Here is a 19,772-nt window from a genome sequence, read left to right on the forward strand (position 1 = left end):
GAGCTTTATTCAGGCCCACAGGCCTCTGAATCCAGCACCAGCTCCAACAGAACTCCCCAAACCGTGTGGTTTGCTTGCCCTTTTACCTGGGGGAGAGGGAAGGAACACGGGGGACCACCAACCAGGTGTGTGGGGGGGAAGTCTCAGGGGACAAAGGACACCTGGATGGCCCAGTGTCCCCCCAAGGGTAGGGGGCATCCTTTGAACCCTGCCAATCACTCGAGGCCTTCTGGAATGCCAGGACTGACAGACAGCGCTCAGCTGGGGTCAGGGAGGGGAAAGGACAGGTGACTGACACACCTGGGGAAGGAATCTCCAGGGAGAACCCCGGGGTACCTGAGGCAAACCATGACATCACACTGCAACAGCTGGGGACCATGGGCTGCCTGGGGCCTGCTGGCCAAAGGACGTCCCCGAGAACTGTGCCTGTGCCCAGAGCCACCAGAGCAGCAGTGCCCTGTGGGCATGGCCCCCAGCAGCCAGCCCTGCTGCTCCTCAGGCATGGCCCGGGCAGGACACGGCCCTTGCCCGCCTGGTCCCATCACTGTGGGCACTCTGCAGCCCAGGGCAGAGCAGGAGCCTGTCCAGAGCCATGCCCAGGCCCTGGGCCCCACTGTCCCTTTCCAGCTCCAGAGCTGGGGCTTTCCAGCCTCTGCTCCCTGTCGCTATATTACTTTTAAAATAAAACAACGTGGACATGCAGCTCTCTAAGGTAAAAAAGAGAGTGTTTAATTCCTGATTCTAACATTTATAGATTTTCAAAAGTGAACAGTGAATTGGAAGGTGACAGTGCCACCTCTCCAATGACACTGGACAAACCAACAGTCCATCAAATTTATTTTCCTCTATAAAAGAATGCAAAACAATGAGTTGTTTGCATAAAGTGCGTGAGAAAGTTCATTACAAGGATGTAAACATCAGGAGGTTCAGAAAAACTTAAAAAGAACAAAGGGACAGCTCCCCTCCCAGCCATGCCTGCTGCCCTGCAGGGCTGACCTGGGCCTGCACTGAGCTGCTGGCTGTGACGTGGGGAAGGTTCTCCCACAACCATCCCCACATGACACAGAATGGAAGGAGGAGGAGAAGTCACCTTCAGGCCGCAGCACCTGACAGGGCCAGTGAGAGCAGCACAGCTACAGTGCAGTGTCCAGCCCGAGAGACAGGAGTGGCCAGAGGCCAGCCCTGAGTGCCCCAAACCTCTGCCGTGCCCCATCCCTGTCCCCCCTGGCCCCAGCTCTGCACAGCCCGTGCTGGATGCTGCAGGGAGCTGGGCAAGGGCCTTATCTCAGCCCCTTTTGTGCCGCACACCAGGGCTGGGGCCGGCGGGTGCAGCCTCAAATCACAGAGTTATTTACTGGGCTCCTAGCAGGGATGGACCAGCTGGGCACGGAGGAAGTTCCCCAGGGCACTGGGGCTGGGACAGTGCAGAACAAGGAGATTTAGGGAGGGGTTTTTGGGACAGGGGTGCAGGTGCTTCCCACACCTGGAAGCTGCAAACCCTGGGGAGCAGCTGCCCCGTAGCTCCAGCCTCGTGCCTGGGACACCTCTGGAACTGAGTGGGGTAAAGTGAGCCTTGTAGGGTAGGGAAGCTCACCCCCAGCTCTGCTCTGCTCCCTCTGCCTCTCACCACACCAGGATCCCACCCAGGTTTTACCTCTGAGGGTGGAGAAACAGCAGAGCTCAGCACCAAACCCTGCCTGGCAGAAAACCAACAGCCAAGGCATGGGCTTGGAGCAGCCAAAGCCCAGCACCTCTGCAGGAAATCCCAGGCACTGATGGGAGCAGCAGGGTCTCACGGCAGGTGAGTGTCCCAGGAGAACAAACTGGGTCTGCCCCAGTCACTCCTGCTGGTCTTCCCTCCCTGCCTCAGTTTCCCTGCCTGGAAAAGCGGATTTGCTGCTGTTTGTGTCAACAAAAAATCGGTTGGTGCTTTTGCCTCATCCCGAGGGTCTGTGGGTCCTTTTGCATCCCCCAGAGGTCCGTGGTTCCCTGGGCATGAACCAGCAGAGGCTGCCCCAGGAAGTGCCTTTTCCTGTCTGCTAGGAATGTGGCAGCTTTTAAAATAAAACAACACGGACATGCAGCTCTCTGAGGTAAAAAAGAGAGTGTTTAATTCCTGATTCTAACATTTATAGATTTTCAAAAGTGAACAGTGGATTGGAAGGTGACAGGTGACTGCCCCAGGAAGTGCCTTTTCCTTTCTGCTAGGAATGTGGCAGCTTCCTGGGGCAGTGCTGGTGCCTCCAGACCCCCTCTCAGGGCCTGTTTGGAAGGGACTTGTGAAAAACACAAGCTGCTGTGGTCACAGGAGATCCTGGGTGAATGTTGTGCCTTTGAATCCATGGAGCTCAGCCTGGACAGCTGCATGCTTCCAAACACAGTCACTTTGTGCTGTGGGTCACCCTGAACCACACAGACCCAAAAGCTGCCCAGTCCCAGTGGAAAAGGCTGGGTTGGGAGCGCAGCAGGAGCTTGGCTAGGGCACACCTGGCTACACCCCCACCCCCAGGCTGGCTGGGCATCACTGTCCAGTCAGAACCTCCAGCCTGGACAGGGCTTGGAGCAGCCTGGGACAGTGGAAGGTGTCCCTGTCCATGGCAGGGGGGGAAGAAATGGATGGGCTTTAAGGTTCCTTCCAACCCAAACCAGTCTGGGATGCCATGATGCCATCCATGATTCTAATTAAAGAATCATAAACATTTTAAGGAGTTCTATTCATTCTGAGGAAGACTTTATCTTGCTGTGTCCCTGGCTAGGAGCAGTACATGGGACAGCAAACATGGCCCTGTCCTGAAGCGCATCTGCCCCTGCCATGAGCATTTCATGGCATTTCTGGACAGCAGCCACTCTGCTTTGTGCCTCAGTTTCCCCAAGGGAGCCCTGCCTGTGGCCAGCACAGGGGGAGCAGGGGAGGAGGAGGACAAGGTGTGAAATTCCCTCTCTCAGGGAAACAGGGAAGTCTTCAGCAGCAGCTGGCACCTTCCACACCCCCTGCCCCCAGACCTGCAGCAGGGCAGCAGAAGGGGGATGGAGAGGAGGGGCTGGGTCTCAGGACGTGTCCCACCATCCCTCTGGGAATGCAGAGCTCCTGAGCCTGCCATGGGCTCTGCCCCACAGACAGAGGAGGGTCCTGAGCCCCTCACTGACACAGCAGTCAGCAGCCTGTGCTGGGGAGTCCAGAGCTGCCCGCCTGGTTCTGCTAAGCAAAATAAAGAATCCATTTAAAAAGCTGTCTGTTTTCCCCTGGCTGCCCCTCTGGCTCAGCAGAAATGTTTTCTGCTGTGTCAGAGTCTGACTCAGCAGAAAGGGGACACTGCCCTGGGGCCAGGGGCTGCCTTATCACTGCCCACAAGGCTCCTGTTTGTGCCACCCCAGTTATCACCCCTGAGCACGGCCAGGCTGGGGCCAGCACCGTGACTCAGCACCCTGAGCCTCTGCAAACTCATCCCACCAGTCTGTCATGGCAGAGCCCATAAACATCCCATAAACTGCAGAGAACGGGCTCCAGTCCTGGGCATGGGGGTGAGACCCCTCAGCTTGATCCCAACTCTGACCCTGGCCCTGACCCTGGTCCTGACCCTGATCCTGATCCTGACCCTGCTCCTGATCCTGACCCTGGCCCTGATCCTGATCTTGGAACTGATCCTGGCCCTGGTCCCAATCCTGGTCCTGATCCTGACCCTGGCCCTGAGTCTGATCCTGACCCTGGTCCTGATCCTGACCCTGGCCCTGAGTCTGATCCTGATCCTGGAACTGATCCTGACCCTGGTCCCAGTCCTGGCCCGGGTCTCAGAGCTCCCCTTCTGCCTGGGTGTGTGAAGAGGAGCCTCAGACAGGAGCATGCCCGGGGTCTGTGGGCTCTGTGCCCTGAGCCCACCTCAGCTCAGCTGCTGTTTGGGGCTCCCTGGTTCTGCCCAGTGCTGGTGCAGGGCAGAGCTGAGCAGAGTGAGTGATGGAGCTCAGGCCAGCCCTGACTCACTCACAGCCCTCGGACCCCTGAGGTTCTGGGATGAGCCCCATGGTCTCTGTTGGGGCAGTGGGAGAGGCTCTGCCAGGGGCTGCCCCAGGGACCAGGTCCAGTGCCTCACCTGGAGCAGGGAGAGCTTCCCTCCAGCCCCCAAACAACCCCTCAGCCTCTGCAGGGGGACTTCCCCAGGTTCTACCCCATTTTCAGAGCCCCTTTTGGTACTTGAATAAGAACCTAGTGGCAGGTTGGGATCAGATGTGGAGTCAGGGCAGGTCTGCCCTCCCCAAACCAGCCCCAACATGGAACAGTCTGGCTCTATCCATTGCCAGCTTTAAGGCAGTAAAGGCAGAACAAGACCCATAAAAAATGTCCTGACCCAGCTGGTGCCATGCCATGAGCAGGAGGAGAAAAGGCCTTGCCTGACCTGGAGCCATCCTTACACACAGAAAACCTTTTGTTAGCATGTGCCCCAGCCCTGTGAGGTCCAGGACAGCTCTCGTGGTTCCCAGACAACGCTGGGATTTTTTTGGGGGTGTGTGATGGAGGGAACCTTCTGCAAAGCAGTGAGAGGCAGAGCCAGCTGGGCCTGTGGCAGGTGCAGTGCTGGCACCACTGTGAGACCCCTCAGAGCTCACCTGGCCTGGCACAAAGGGTGCTGGAGCTGCTGAGGCAAAGCAAGGCCCTCACTCTGAGGGGTCTGGAGGTACCTGGCTGAGGGTACCTGCTCTGCACCCCCTGCTGCCACCACAGCACAACCAGGCATGGTTCAGGTGCTTTTCCTGCAGCAGGGCTTGGCTCAGGCTGTCCATGGAGCTCCCCCAGGGGCCATGGGGGACAGGAGCTCTGGGAGGGGGAGAGCAGTGCCATGGCTGCAGGAGCAGAGGGAAGGGTCCTGAGGAGAGTCCTGTCCCATCCTCCTGGTTCATGTGAATCCTGACTGGGGGCACCGGGCAAAGATGGAGGAGACCCTGAACCCCTGTTCTGGAACAGCTCTCAGCTGCCCTGAGAGGAAAACATGATAGGAAAACTCAATGTACCCCATGGACAGGAGAGGAGAAGCTCCAGGCAGAGCTCAGAGCCCCTGGCAGGGCCTGCAGGGGCTCCAGGAGAGCTGCAGAGGGACTGGGGACAAGGCCAGCAGGGACAGCACCCAGGGAATGGCTGCCAGTGCCAGAGGGCAGGGCTGGGTGGGATCTTGGCCATGAGGAATTGTTCCCTGGCAGGGTGGGCAGGCCCTGGCACAGGGTGCCCAGAGCAGCTGGGGCTGCCCCTGCATCCCTGGCAGTGCCCAAGGCCAGGCTGGACACTGGGGACAGTGGGAGCTGTCCCTGCCATGGCAGGGGTGACTCTGTGAGGTCCCTCCAGCCCAAAGCACTGCATGATTCCATAGCAGAACTGCATCCTGTGTGGATGGAGATCTGTCCATCCGTCTGTCCACCCCCGTGCTGACCCTGCCGGCCCCAAACAACCGGAGCTGCCTGGGCCGGGCTTATCTGGGGCTGCAGCCCGGGGCTATCGGGGCCGGCCCCGGGGAGGGGCTCTGGGCTGCCCGGGCCGATAGGGGGGAGCCCCGGGGGCTGGCCAGGGCGGGGGTCCCGGCTGATAGCCCGGGATGGGCCGGGGCTGGGACAGCTCCATGGTGGGCATGGGGCTGGGGGGCACAGCTGGCAAACCCGCCTGCCTCCCTCAGCCCTGCCTGCCCTCCCTGGCCAGCGTGGCCCTCCCTCAGTGTCCCCTCAGTGTCCCACTCAGGGTCCCCTCAGTGTCCCCTCAACATCCCTCAGTGTCCCCTCAGCATCCCTCAGTGTCCCCTCAATGCCCCCTCAGTGTCCCTCCCTTGGTGTCTCCCCTCAGTGTCCCCTCAGTGTCTCCTCAATGCCTCCTCAGTGTCCCTCCCTCAGTGTCCCCCTCAGTGCCCCCTCAATCTCCCCTCAGTGTCCCCCTCAGTGCCCCCTCAATCTCCCCTCAGTGTCCCCTCAGTGTCCCCTCTAGCCCAGGTCCCTCCTGTGCTGAGATGGAGCCCAGCCAGGGCCAGGAACAGAGCAAACCCTCCAGGAAAGCTCTGCCCTCAGCGAGCCTGTCCTGCAGGAGCCTGTCTGCAATGAAAATCCTGCTTTTGCCCCTTTCTGGGTGGTTTTGCTGAGTTCTTGTGCTGAGGGATAACTGGGAAGCAGATTCACTAAAATTTAGCTTTTCCCCAGTCATCCTGGCCCTTAGGCCTCACCCTGTGCCTCTCGCCCTGTCACCACCCTCTGGAGCAGCTCTGGACCTCGAGCCCGTGGCACTGGGGCTCCAGTGCCACATCCTGGTGGGTCCCTTTGCAGGGACACAGGGACAGGGATGGACAAACAAAGAGGGTTGGGACAGGTCTCTTGCTGTGCCCAGCAGGTTCCTGGGCATTTATGTTGCATCCAGCCCCAGCAGTGTCACCCAGGACCCACATTCCAGACACAGATTTCCTATAAAATTAAAGCAATACCATGAAAGGCTCCAAGTCAATCAAAACATGTTTGTATGAGAAGTGAGGCACATGTTGGTATTCCTGGGGTGGTCCTCTGCAGGGCCCGAAGCTGGACACAATGATCTTTGTAGGTCCTTTGTCAGGAGGAATTTGCCCATGGCAAGGGAGCTCAGGCCTTGGCAGGGGCTGCCCAGGGAGCTTTGCAGTGCCCAGCCCTGCAGGTGTCCCCTGCAGGTGGCACTGAGTGCTCTGGGCTGGGGACAAGGTGCCCATGGGGCACAGCTGGAACTCCATGGGATTTTCCTGGGATATTGTCCCTTTCAGCTCAGGATATTAAATTTTTCTGTGATTACATGGCATGAAGATCAAGCTGGAGCAGTCAGAGCAAGGGGTGCTCCACACCTCTTGCAGTCAGACCTAAAAGGGTTAAATCTGGATCCTGAAATGAGAGGAGTTTTTTAGGGGCAGAGAGGAATTAATTTAACCTCCGCTGCATTTCCCCTGCTTGTTACAGCAGAGAAACAAACAGGAATGTCCTTGTGCTGAGAGCAGAGTCCCTCGGTGGGGATGGCACTACAATTCCAGCCTGCTCTACAATTCCATCCTGCTGGGGGTCTCCACTGTGGAGCCCCCACACCTCTGCTGCCTGTGGTGTCTCCCAGTATCCCTCTCCTTCTATGGAGAAAACTGCATTTCCAGAAAGTCTTTTCCACCATGTTCAGGTAACAACCAGTCCCAGCCAGGGGGAGTTGTACAAGTTGTGGTGATTCAGACACACTCGTTCTGCATTTCCCTGCATTCATCACTGACCACATCCTGCATGGGCTTAGAGCACCTGCTCTGCCCCTTCCATAAATTCTGGGACCATCTGGCTTTGCTCTGCTTCTCTGTGCCAGGGCTGCCCACCCTGCCAGGGAACAATTCCTCATGGCCAAGATCCCACCCAGCCCTGCCCTCTGGCACTGGCAGCCATTCCCTGGGTGCTGTCCCTGCAGGCCTTGTCCCCAGCCCCTCTCCAGTTTTCCAGGGGTTCCTGACATCCCCTGCTGCCCTGAGCTCCATTCTGTAGCCAGCCCTTCCTGGGTGCCTGCAGCAGCAGTGTGGTGGGAAATCACCTCTGCCCTCAAGCCAGCCCAGACTGTCCACAGCCAAATGGGCCAGTGGGACCTGTGGGGCAGGAGGGGCTGGAGCTGAGGTGTAAATTTACAGAGTGGCTGCAAAAGGCCACTGCCATGTCAGACAGTCCCCAGGCACAGGGACAAGACCCTAATACGATTAAGAGGCTGATTCACCTGCTGTTATTCCTTTGCTGTTGTGCCCATCTGAAGGGATTTAGAGGTTAAAGAGCTGCTGTGGGGATAAAACCAACCATTAGAGGGATCAGAACAGGGGAGCGGCATGGAGTGGGCCTGTCTGAATGGAAATTACTTCTGCCTCTCTTCCTCCTGTTTCCTCTGCCTTCCTCCTTCCCCCTCAGCTCTTTATGGCCATCATTACTCATCCATGAAAAGTCATCTTGCTCCCACACCAGTAAAACCCAGTAAAACCACCAGTAAACAGTAAAAACACCAGTAAAACCAGGCCCTGATGGGTCACAGCGTGGGTCCAGGCTTGCAGGCTTCTCACCACAAGCCATATCTCTGCCTGTTTCAACTGGCTCCAAAAACCCAGCATTTATTAACCACATTTTAAAAATACTATTAATGCTGCAGTCAACACTCCCCTCCAGCCTGTTTTTGATGTTGTGCTGCGTGTCCCAGCTCACCCTCCTGCTGCCCCTCCCTGAGCATTCCCCTGCTGCTGGTTCAGATGCAGCAGAGAAGCATCATTATCTTTTCCCTTTTCAAGCTTGGCCTTGCAGAGCTGAAATGAATCTCCTATCAGAGGCGAGGCGAGTGCATTGCTAAGATCAGCCCCAGATGCAGCCTGGGTTTAATTTCAATGGCAGGCAATTCAGGCTGCAGAGAGGTAATAAATGCAGAGGCCACTGAGGCCGTTTATTGTCATCCCCAGCTGGGTGAGCAGTTGCTGCCTCGGAATGGGAATGCCTGCCTGGGAATTCAGGGCTGCTCTACTCCATCACACTCCTTGTAGCTCTGTAGGGTGAATTTGTCACCTTCTGGAGTGCCCAGATCTGCTGAGAAGCAGGGGTGTGCCGTGTGTCTGCTCTGCAGGTGAGGAGCCCAGGCAGCACCAGGCCCTGCTGATACTTTTATCTGCCCCACACAGCCCCACTGCCCGGGCTATCAGAGCCTGCCTGGGGCTGCTGGAAATGCCTCTCCCATGGCCCAGGAGTGGAAAAAATTAATAATGTCTCATAGAACCCTGTGGTGAGAAGTTAAATGTGCCTGCAGATGTGAATGCCCCAAGGGGATCACGGTGATGGGCTCGTGCCACTGTGTCTCCAGTGAGATCACACAATGCCCGACTGGTGCAGCTTGGGAGGGACCTTAAACCTCACCAGGGCCACCTCTGCCATGGCAGGGACACCTCCCACTGTCCCACGTGCTCCCAGTCCCAGTGTCCAACCTGGCCTTGGGCACTGCCAGGGATGCAGGGGCAGCCCCAGCTGCTCTGGGCACCCTGTGCCCACCCTGCCAGGGAACAATTCCTCATTGCCAAGATCCCATCCAGCCCTGCCCTCTGGCAGTGGGAAGCCATTCTCCCTTGTCCTATTTCTGCCTCCCCATGTAAGAAGTCCCCCTCCAGCCTTCCCAGATCAATGGACCAGTATCAGTCTGTAACTGGAAGATTTCAGAGGTCTGGATGAGATTTCCTAAACATCCCAGAGTCAGACCCAAAGCCACGGATTCAAAGAATCCTGGAATGGTTTGGGTTGGATAATCAGCCAGTTCCAGCTCCCTGCACTGGGCAGGGACACATTCTCCCAGAGCAGGCTGTTCCAAGCCCCATCCAGCCTGGCCTGGAACAATTCCATGTCCATGGTTGTGTCTGGATGCCTGACAGCTCAAGCATCCTGGCTTTGCCTTTCTGAGTACAGGGGCACAGCTTCACTGGAGGCGTGGAAACCAGGAAAACACCTATGCAGGTGTCAGCCAGAGTCAATCAAAAGCCTGTAGGCAGAGCTTGTCCTCGTGGAAATGGATGCTGCTGCTGGGGCTGTGACAGGGCAGGGTCCCCCTGTCCCTGTGCAAGGCCTTTCACTCCCAGCAGGGAGAGACCCCTGAAGGGCTCACACTGCCCACTCGTGGGCAGAGCAGAGGGGCCTGTTCACAGCTGCAGCCCAGCCTGGCATCCCACACAGCTATTCTTGGAAACCTGGAGCTGGGAGGGCTTTTCCAGCACCAGGGATCCTGGGACTCTGTCCCTTTCAGCTCAGGATAGTCCATGTTTCTATGATTCCATGGCATGAAGGTCAAGCTGGAGCAGTCAGAGCACGGTGACCTCTGCTTCAGCAACACCTGCAAGTGTCCAAGGCCAGACAGGGCTTGGAGCAGCCTGGGATAGTGGAAGGTGCCCTGTCCATGGCAGGGGAGAGAAAAAGAAGTGCTTTAAAGAGCTTTAAAGAGCTTTAAAGTGCTTTCCAACACAGAGAATTCTGTGATTCTGAAGCACCTCTCGGAGGGGTCTGTGCCTGTTCAGGGATGGGCGGAATGTCCATGCCTGTGGTGAACAGCAGCCAGGGCTGAGGGAGACAGAGATAAGAGGATCCTGTGTTCTGGCCTGGTCTGTTAAGGGACTCACAGGCTTTCCTCAGTGACCACACCTCAGTGCAGAGTGACCACTGCATGGGGACCCCCGGTGGGGACCCCCGCCCGTGCCAGCCAATGACCCCGCTGCAGGGGCCGGCCAGGGGCTGGCCCAGGCCATAAAACCCGGCCCCAGCTCAGGGCTCAGCTCAGCTCAGTGTCCTCCTGCAGCCACCATGGTGCACTGGTCAGCCGAGGAGAAGCAGCTCATCACCAGCGTGTGGGCCAAGGTCAACGTGGAGGAATGCGGCGCCGAGGCCCTGGCCAGGTGGGTGCAGCTGCGCGAGGGCCCTGCGCTGCAGGGAAGCCCTGAGTCAGGCAGCTTCACCTGCCCGTGTCTCTCCCCAGGCTGCTGATCGTCTACCCCTGGACCCAGAGGTTCTTCTCTGACTTCGGGAACCTGTCCAGCCCCACGGCCATCATCGGCAACCCCAAGGTGCGTGCCCATGGCAAGAAGGTGCTGACCTCCTTCGGGGAGGCCATCAAGAACCTGGACAACCTCAAGGGCACCTACTCCAAGCTGTCGGAGCTGCACTGTGACAAGCTGCACGTGGACCCCGAGAACTTCAGGGTGAGCTGTGCTTGGAGCTTTGCCCTCTGTCCCTCCTTCCTCAGAGCACCTCAGTGCCTGGGGGGTTTCCAACAGGCATCACTAGCTTGTGTTTTAGTTACCAAACAGGACCTGGCTGACTGGAGTGGGAGCTGGGGGACAGGGGAAGGCTGGGAATTCCATAGTGCAGGGTAATACTGGGCTCTGGCCTGCAAGGACAAATGTGGTGACACACATAGGAGGATTCTCTAAAAGCCTGGGGGCTCGTGCAGGCATGGCTGGAGAAGAGGAGCAGGATGTTGGCCTCTGCTCCAGCTCCTGTTTAAGCCTGGCTCTGGGGTGTAGAAGGTGGGCCTCGCACTGACCCTCAGCTGAAGTAGGTGTGAGGTTTCACAGCAGAAAAAGGAAAGGCAGAAAAATGTCTAGTGGCTGGAAAACGTGTGAGGAAGCAGAGCTGGAGCAGGTGGGCACTCATGCCCACAGCCAGCACAGGGCTCTTGTCCTGCAGCTGGCAGAGCTTCCCTGGGCCACGGCCCCGCACCCACGGGGGAGCTGAGCTCCCTGGGCCCGGGTGCTGTGCAGGGCCAGGGGTGCCCAGCACTCTGCTGACCTGATTTCCCTCTTGCCTTCCCCTTGCAGCTCCTGGGTGACATCCTGGTCATCGTCCTGGCCGCCCACTTCACCAAGGACTTCACCCCTGCCTGCCAGGCCACGTGGCAGAAGTTGGTGGGGCTGGTGGCCCACGCCCTGGCCCGCAAGTACCACTGAGGCCTCGGGAGGCACCCGTGTCTGTAATGGGCAATAAAAACCTCATTTTCTGGATTTCTTTGTGTTCTGTGTCTCTGTGGCTGCCTGTGGGCCCTGGGCCTCTCCTCCTGGCATATCTGAAAGGATATAAATTCATAGAGATTCACTGATTAGGCAGGAATTTACCCCTCCATAGTTTCCTACTGATGTATTAAGTTGATTAAAAGCATTTTCTGCATCAGTGATGGTGCAGGATTGGTGCATCTTGGTCAGAGTTTGATATTTGAAATGTGTAAGATCCCAAGAGAAGGGGATGAGGGCAGCTCTCACACAGGATGGGTTAGAGACTTTTTTTACTCATTTTGGCTTAATGAAGCACATCTTTTCAGTGGAATTGAAAGATTGTTTGTAGGCATCTCAGTTTCAGCAATGTTTTTTCAGGAACAGCCTAAAAAGCAACAAGGAGAGACATGTTGGTGTCTCAGAATGAGGAAATACATGTTTTGCATGTTTTAGGAATAAATATTCTGCCTTTCTCCTGATCTAGCAGGGATATGCATTCACCCCTCCGTCCTGCACAGCCAGGCAGGCAAGGTCCAGCCCTGTCAGCAGCACTGAGGGGCTGGAGGAAAAGAATTAGGAAAAAAGCCCAAAATTCGAATCCAGCTTCCCTGCAGCACAGCTTCTTTCACCAGTAAAGGGCATTTCAGCAGGATGGCAGGAGGTGAGACCATTCCTCACGAGCTGTTCAGTTCAGAGCTGTGGAACTTTCCAGCACTCAGCGCTGGGTGGTGGGTGCACAGCAGCACCCTGGCCTGGGGCTGCCCAGGCTGGGTCAGCACCCAGGGCAGGGGCCGGGGACCTCAGCAGGGACCTTCCACCCCAATGAATGATCTCATTGTGACCATTCTGCTGCTCCTCTCCTCTGGACATGTCCCAGTGGTGCTGTGGAGCACATCCTGCTCTCTGACCAGTGCCTGGGCAGTCCTGTTGTCCAGGGCTAGGGACGGTGACAAGGGGGTGATGCCTGTGTCACAGAGCCAGAGTGTCCCCCTCTCCCAGTGACAGCTGTCCCTCTCTGCTGTGACAGAGCAAAGTCACAGCTACCGCCAGCCCCCTGACCCAAAAACAGGTCAGGAGAGTACAGGAGAGCCCTGCATGCAGGATGCCCTGGATCCCTGGCAGTGCCCAAGGCCAGGCTGGACACTGGGGCTGGGAGCACCTGGGACAGTGGGAGGTGTCCCTGCCATGGCACTGGTGGCACTGGGTGGGCTGTGAGGTCCCTCCCAGTGCAAACCTTCTGGGATTTTAAAAGAGGAACAAAGACACCCTCAGGACCTGCTGGATAAGACACAAGGCCCTGCACTCCCTGGAGGAGCGTGGAGGCTGGCCTGGCTCCAGAACAGAGCCTGGGCACAGATGCCACTGCTGCTGATAAGGGCTCTGTAAAGCTTGGCAGGCACATTGCCGCAATCAGGGACCAAGGAACTCTGCTTGGGGCAGGAGGGCCCTCACTGGAGCTGCCTGTGGCCCTCGTTGGGATGGTTTGTCTCCAAAGGGAAGGTTCTTGTCCAGGGAAGGGGGCAAGTGTGCGGCCAAGACCTGGTCCAGTAGAAGGTTCCCTGCCTGTGGCAGGGGGGGGTGGAATGAGAGAATGATATCTCCTGAAAATCCCTTCCAACCTTAACCATTCCATGATCCTGTGATTCCAGGAGTTCAGAGATCTTCCATCCACACCAAAGGGAACAGCCCTGGAAGGATGCTGGAGGGAAGGGTCCTGAGCATAGTGAAATCCATCCCAGGCAGAGATCAGGGCCTGCTTTTCTGTCTGGGAACCAGCTGGCAATAGCTGTCAGGTGCTGCTGGGCTTGCACTGGGGAAAGGAGATGTCCCTTTGACTCTGCAGACTCAAAAAGAGCTACAGAAATTGCCCCTGCTCAGCACATGGAGGTGAACATTTCCCCTCCCAGCCTGTGTCCCAGAGAACTCCCTGAGCTCCCAAATCCCCCAGGCAGGCTGCTGCCTGCTGCCCCCAAGGCAGAAAGCAGGTGATTTTCAATCATAATGAAAATTAACTCTAATAAAATTGAATGGAGCACCAGGGTGAGCCCAAGGCTGGCACTCCGGGCTGTGCTTGCCTTGGTTTTTGCCAGGTCTCTGCAGGACTGCTGAGAGCTGGTGCAGTCCTGACCAGGCTCACCCACCCTGCCACCCTGGCAGGCACCTGGGGGCTGTGTCTGCCTCACTGGGACCGGTGACTCAGGCCCCCACTGCCTCATGGTGCACGGTGCTTGGACCAGTGGCCACTGCTACAAACAGCCCCTGGGCCAGCCCAGCACAGCACACTTCCTTCGGATTTTTCCATGCTCCATAATCCTCAAATTTAGAAGCCCTTGGAATTCTTTCTCAGGGAGTTTAAACTCATGTTTTTAGCTGGTGAGTGCCCTGAGGCTCTGGGTGCCCGGGGAAGCTGTGGCTGCCCTGGCAGTGCCCAAGGCCGGGCTGGAGCAGCCTGGGGCAGTGGAAGGTGTCCCTGCCATGGCAGGGGGTGGCACTCCAGGGCTTTAAGGAGCCTCCCAGCCCAGAGTGGTGTGGGATTCCATGATTCCATGTGCAAAGCACCGTGAAGGATCACTTGGCACGAGGGGATGATGTTCCCCAGCAGGGACGCAGCCCGGAGCCCCCAGTGGGCCGGCAGCTCCCCCTGTGCTCGGGGCTGAGGTGATGCTTGTCCCCACTCAGACAGAGGGGGACAGGGCCTCTCTCCCCCTTGGACAGCTGTCAAAGCCACTATCTCCCCTCGTGCAGCCCTGCTCCCTCCCTGGCCCCAAGCAGTGCCTCCGTGCACTGAGATTAGGCTGAGCCGTGTATAAAAATCCCCGGGGCAGCCTCGGCAGCCACATCCTCGGCATTGCTCAGGGAAGCTCGGGGAACCTCCTGCCAACACCATGGTGAACTGGACAGCTGAGGAGAAGCAGCTCATCACCGGCCTCTGGGCCAAGGTCAACGTCGCTGAGTGCGGCGGCGAGGCCCTGGCCAGGTAAGTGCAGCTCCAGACCTGCCCCTGCTTCTGCAGGGAATCACTCCTGGAATCACTCCTGCCCCTGCACTGCAGGGAAACACTCCCATCACTGGAACATCAACGTCTCTGTGTCTGTCTGTCTGTCCCTCCACCTCTCTCCAGGCTGCTGATCGTCTACCCCTGGACCCAGAGGTTCTTTGCCTCCTTCGGGAACCTGTCCAGCCCCACTGCTGTCTCTGGCAACCCCATGGTCCGTGCCCATGGCAAGAAGGTGCTGACCTCCTTCGGCGAGGCCATCAAGAGCCTGGACAGCATCAAGAAATGCTTTGCTCCACTGAGCAAACTGCACTGCGACAAGCTGCACGTGGACCCCGAGAACTTCAGGGTGAGCCACGCTCAGCTCCAGCCTCGGCCGGGCAGAGGGGCTGAGCTCAGGAGGGGCTTCAGGGGCCTCAGAGGGGTCTGACAGTCCCTGAGACCTTGAGAGAAACCCTGGGGCTGCCCAAGAGCCTGTGGAGGGTAGGGGCAGTGGAGGGGAAAGGAGAGTCATATCTGGGGGGAGCAGAGAGGAGCTCTGGGGCTGGGATCTGTGAGGGGAGGCAGCCAGGCAGGCGAGGTGAGAGGGCAGAAATGCACAGACCAGTGTGCCCTGGTCAGAGGAAACATCCTGGAGCAGCCAGAGGGAAGGAGCTGAGACAGGGTTTAGAGGGAAGAGCTGGGCTTGGCTGTGAGGGAGTGGTTAAACCAGAAGGGAAAACCACAGCCACTCTGGCAGGAGGCTTCTGAGCCCAGGGACAGCCAGGGTGCAAGGGATGGGAAAGGAAGGAGGAAAGCCAGTAGAAGCTGAGGGAGGACCCTGCAGAGCAGGCACAGGAAGGTGCTGGGGGAGGCTCCAGCACACCCAGGGGTCCCTCTTGGCCAGACCCTGAGCTGTGCTGGGAGCCCAGTGCATGGATGGGGCCAGGACAATCTGCTCCTTGCTGTGCTGTGAGCTGCCCAGAGAGCAGAGGGCATGGGGAGGGCTCTGGGGACAGCAGCACTGACAGATCCTGCTCCTGTGGGCTCTGGGGGCAGCACCACTGACAGATCCTGCTGGGGAGGGCTCTGGGGGCAGCAGCACTGACAGATCCTGCTCCTGTGGGGAGGGCTCTGGGGGCAGCACCACTGACAGATCCTGCTGGGGAGGGCTCTGGGGACAGCAGCACTGACAGATCCTGCTCCTGTGGGCTCTGGGGGCAGCACCACTGACAGATCCTGCTGGGGAGGGCTCTGGGGACAGCAGCACTGACAGATCCTGCTGGGGAATGGCTCTGGGGACAGCACCACTGACAGATCCTGCTGGGGAGGGCTCTGGGGACAGCAGCACTGACAGATCCTGCTGGGGAATGGCTCTGGGGACAGCACCACTGACAGATCCTGCTCCTGTGGGCTCTGGGGGCAGCACCACTGACAGATCCTGCTGGGGAGGGCTCTGGGGACAGCAGCACTGACAGATCCTGCTGGGGAGGGCTCTGGGGACAGCAGCACTGACAGATCCTGCTGGGGAATGGGTCTGGGGACAGCAGCACTGACAGATCCTGCTGGGGAGGGCTCTGGGGACAGCAGCACTGACAGATCCTGCTGGGGAATGGGTCTGGGGACAGCACCACTGACAGCTCCTGCTCCCTCCCCACAGCTCCTGGGTGACATCCTCATCGTGGTCCTGGCCTCCCACTTCGGCAAGGACTTCACCCCCGAGTGCCAGGCTGCCTGGCAGAAGCTGGTGCGTGTGGTGGCCCACGCCCTGGCCCACGAGTACCACTGAGCCTCCTGGGAGCCTCCCTGCCTGGAGACACTCCTGGGGAATCTCCTCGGGTCCTGCTGGGCTCTAACCACCCAATAAACACCAGCTGCTCCAGCAAACAGGAGATGTCTGGTTCTTTGTGGGAATGGGGAGGGAGGGACAGGGGCTGGGGGAGCAAATGTTCACAAACAGGGGATAACTGAGCCATGATCTCCTTCAGGCAAGTGAAACTTGTCTCAGATGGAAATCCCAGGGGGGTGTTCAGGACAAAACCTGAAAAAACAGGAACAAACAGGAACAGTCTGGCACTTTTTGGAGACATCAGGTGACATTGCTTGGTTTAATGTTTGAAAACTTTCACAAAGTGAGTGGAGTAGAAAATGTGCAGTGTGAGAAGTGACAGGGAGATTGGGGCCATGGCGTGTAACTTCCTGCATGTGGGGTTTTGTTGGCTTGGGGTTTTTAAAACTCCCAAGATTCTTAGGTTAACAAAGGCAGAAGGTAACAGACACAACCCTCAACACTTGGTTAGATGGGACTTGGAAAAAGCCTGGGACAGTGGAAGGTGTCCCTCCCATGGCAGGGGATGGGACTGGATGAGATTTTGGGTCCCTTCCAGCCCAGCCCAGTCTGGGTTCTGTGATTCCATGAAACACCAGTGCTGCTTGCAGAGGAAGCAGTGTCACCCCCAGCCTGGCCAGGGTCCTTTGGCCCAGCCCCTCCTGCAGTGAGCAGGAACAAACACAAACGCTCTGCTCCAAGGTCACCCAGACCCCAGCAGGGCATTCCCGTGCCCCATGAGCTCCATGCCTGCCCCCTGCACCCCTCCCACCTTCAGCTGGGCACAGGAGCAGAAGAGCAGAGAGCCAGCTGCCTCTCCCAGCTCTCAGGCCTCCACTGATCCTCAGGCTGCTGAACCCCTGGGCCAGGCGCTGTCAGGTTGCACATCTGTGCAGATGCTTTTTCTTCCTGGAAAGGAAGATGTTTATCTGTGCAGATGTTTTTTCTTCCTGGAAAGGGTGCTCAGGCCTTGGCAGGGGCTGCCCAGGGAGCTTTGCAGTGCCCAGCCCTGCAGGTGTCCCCTGCAGGTGGCACTGAGTGCTCTGGGCTGGGGACAAGGTGCCCATGGGGCACAGCTGGCACTGCATGGGCTGGCAGGGCTGGGCCAGCCCCGGGGATTTGGGGATTCTGTGGGATCCCAGTAATCCCAGTGTTCCCACCTCTCCTCACGCCCTGTGAGCCAACTGGGAGCTGGTTTGCCCTGGGTTATAACATCTCCTTCCAGCCCTGCCTGACCTTTCCCAAGAGGTTCTTGGAGACAGGAGCTCCCTCTTGGCTGCGAGGCCTTGCCATAGTTTTAGCAGTGTCATCCTGAAGTTAATCAAACTCCTAAAGAGCTGATGGGAAAGCAAAGGGAGCGGCCAAAACCTGACCGGTCCTGCAGGAAAAGGAAAAGGAGAACCTCCTGCATTCAGAGGGAGAACCCAGGAGCCCCGGGTTGGTGTCTCCTGCCTCAGGGGCTGGCACACCCAAGGGGCGCCAGGGCTGGCACCTTCCCCAGAGGGGAGCTGCAGCAGAACGCGCACGGGGCCGTGCTGGGGCTCTGTGGGGAGATAATGGCCCCTCGAGCAGGGCTGGAAATCAGGGACGGCGAGGGCGGCGGGCCAGCCAGGCCCGGGGTGCTCTGGGCACCTTGCCTGGGCCCCACCCTGCGCTGGGCGATGCTGGGTCCCCTCCCCGTGCCAGGGCCCCCCCGGGGGCGCAGCCAATGACGGGGTGCAGGGGGCAGAGGAGGGGCCCCGCGCAGGGATAAAAGCGGGGCCGGGCAGCGGCTCCCCAGCGTGCGATCCTCCGGGAGCCAGAGCCTGAGTTCCTCGTGCGACACGCAGCCCTCCTGCCGACACCATGGTGCAGTGGACAGCTGAGGAGAAGCAGTTCATCACCGGCCTCTGGGGCAAGGTCAACGTCGCCGAGTGCGGTGGCGAGGCCCTGGCCAGGTAGGTGCAGCTCCAGACCTGCCCCTGCCGAGGGAAACACTCCAGCCATGGGAGCGCTGATGTGACTCTGTCTGTCTGTCTGTCTCTCCCCAGGCTGCTGATCGTCTACCCCTGGACCCAGAGGTTCTTTGCCTCCTTCGGGAACCTGTCCGGTGCCACCGCTGTCCTTGGCAACCCCAAGGTGCAGGCCCATGGCAAGAAGGTGCTGACCTCCTTCGGGGAGGCCGTCAAGAACCTGGATGGCATCAAGAACACCTTCTCCGCGCTGTCCGAGCTGCACTGTGACAAGCTGCACGTGGACCCCGAGAACTTCAGGGTGAGTCCTGCCCTGACTGCCCTCCCCGGTGCAGGGGGTGCCCAGAGCCTGGTCCTCACCCCCAGAGGGATTTGCCCAGCCAGGGCAGAGCGGGAGGAAGAGGGGCTGGGGCTGGCATGGGGGTGAGGTGCAGAGGGACAGGGAGGGAAGGGACCCAGTGCAGCCCGAGGGGAGGCACCGCACGGGCTGAGAGGTGACAGGGGCGGTGGGCAGGGGGCAGCGGAGGGGAGGATGTGGTTCCAGTTAGGGAATGGAGGGGGACAACAAAGTGAGAGCAGTTGTTGAGCAGGAAGAGGTTTGAGCCAAGGGGGAAGAGAGAAGGAGCAAGAGCAAAGTTTGGCACAGAGGAGAACAGAGAGATGAGTGAGGAGCAGGAGATGGCAGCTGGATGCCAGAAGTCAAAGAGGATCTACAGAGAGAAAACTTTGCCTGGGAGCGTCTCAGTGGGGAATTAACCCCACCATTTGTCCCTGGGCTGGGGCTGGCAGAAATGCCCCTGTGTCAGTGTGAGCTCCTTGTTTGTGCTCTGTGGGGCCAAGTGCTGTCTCCTGCTGTGCTGGGAGCTCGGCCGGCCCTTCTGCCTGAGAGAAACTCCAAAACAAAGCCAGAAGGGACAAAGAAAAATTTACTCCAAAGTACTCTGGAGAATTTTTGGCTACGGTAGCAGGATTTAGAGCAAGAGCAGAGACCAGGTTTAAGGTGCATATTAGAAAGGACTAACTGGGGGAGGTTTTTAGGGCTGCAGATTTCCCGAGGCTCCCCTGGGTGCAGTGTGAGTGCTTGTGTGGGGCTGTGCTAAGCTGAGGCTGCTCTTGTCCCCACAGCTCCTGGGTGACATCCTGGTCGTCGTCCTGGCCGCCCACTTCGGCAAGGACTTCACCCCCGAGTGCCAGGCTGCCTGGCAGAAGCTGGTGCGTGTGGTGGCCCACGCCCTGGCCCGCAAGTACCACTGAGGAGCCGCGGCAGCGCGGCAGCACCCGCTGCCCAACCGCTTCTAACAGCCAAATAAAGCTCATCCTGTGAACTCTGCCTGCTCCGTGTGTCCCTCAGGGCAGCCAGGGCTTGGGGGCACGGCTGGCTGTGCAGAAAATACCCCTGCCTTCCTTCTGGGTGGGTCTGGTGCTTTCTGTGGGGTTGGCCTCTGGAAATTGTGCCTGCAGGATGTGGGGTTGGTAGAGTCCTGCCACCCCTGGGGTCATACCAGGGGTGCTCAGAATTT

At 58.5% G+C, this 19,772-nt stretch overlaps 3 protein-coding genes and 1 long non-coding RNA gene across 8 annotated transcripts; 3 read left to right on the forward strand and 1 right to left on the reverse strand.

Moving 5' to 3' along the window:
* The first annotated feature begins 1,732 nt into the window (after positions 1-1,732).
* On the forward strand, positions 1,733-11,510 carry LOC139591461 (hemoglobin subunit rho). 5 transcript variants are annotated; one of them, XM_071430038.1, is made up of 5 exons: positions 3,458-3,522; positions 6,943-7,150; positions 10,310-10,406; positions 10,487-10,709; positions 11,328-11,510. In XM_071430038.1, exons 1-5 carry the CDS (start codon positions 3,517-3,519, stop codon positions 11,454-11,456), a joined length of 663 nt encoding a protein of 220 aa, XP_071286139.1. In that variant the 5' UTR covers positions 3,458-3,516; the 3' UTR covers positions 11,457-11,510. The 5 variants fall into 5 exon arrangements, with proteins under 5 accessions (XP_071286142.1, XP_071286141.1, XP_071286139.1 ...); XM_071430039.1 differs by having other exon boundaries at positions 3,502-3,522; positions 6,946-7,150; XM_071430042.1 differs by lacking the exon at positions 3,458-3,522 and adding an exon at positions 6,183-6,275.
* A 261-nt stretch (positions 11,511-11,771) lies between these two features.
* LOC139591465 (uncharacterized) lies at positions 11,772-17,956 on the reverse strand. The gene is made up of 2 exons (XR_011679651.1): positions 17,073-17,956; positions 11,772-11,883 (listed from the first exon to the last, which is right to left on the reverse strand). It is a non-coding gene; the product is annotated as an uncharacterized lncRNA (long non-coding RNA).
* On the forward strand, positions 14,334-16,359 carry LOC139591464 (hemoglobin subunit beta-like). Its single transcript, XM_071430045.1, has 3 exons — positions 14,334-14,475; positions 14,620-14,842; positions 16,133-16,359. Exons 1-3 carry the CDS (start codon positions 14,384-14,386, stop codon positions 16,259-16,261), a joined length of 444 nt encoding a protein of 147 aa, XP_071286146.1. The 5' UTR covers positions 14,334-14,383; the 3' UTR covers positions 16,262-16,359.
* A 112-nt stretch (positions 17,957-18,068) lies between the features above and the next one.
* On the forward strand, positions 18,069-19,577 carry LOC139591463 (hemoglobin subunit beta). The gene is made up of 3 exons (XM_071430044.1): positions 18,069-18,237; positions 18,331-18,553; positions 19,378-19,577. Exons 1-3 carry the CDS (start codon positions 18,146-18,148, stop codon positions 19,504-19,506), a joined length of 444 nt encoding a protein of 147 aa, XP_071286145.1. The 5' UTR covers positions 18,069-18,145; the 3' UTR covers positions 19,507-19,577.
* Positions 19,578-19,772: the final 195 nt, after the last annotated feature.

Source organism: Agelaius tricolor, unplaced genomic scaffold (genome assembly GCF_023055355.1).
Source record: "Agelaius tricolor isolate 1412-34295 unplaced genomic scaffold, bAgeTri1.0.p SCAF_7, whole genome shotgun sequence".
Taxonomy (NCBI): domain Eukaryota; kingdom Metazoa; phylum Chordata; class Aves; order Passeriformes; family Icteridae; genus Agelaius; species Agelaius tricolor.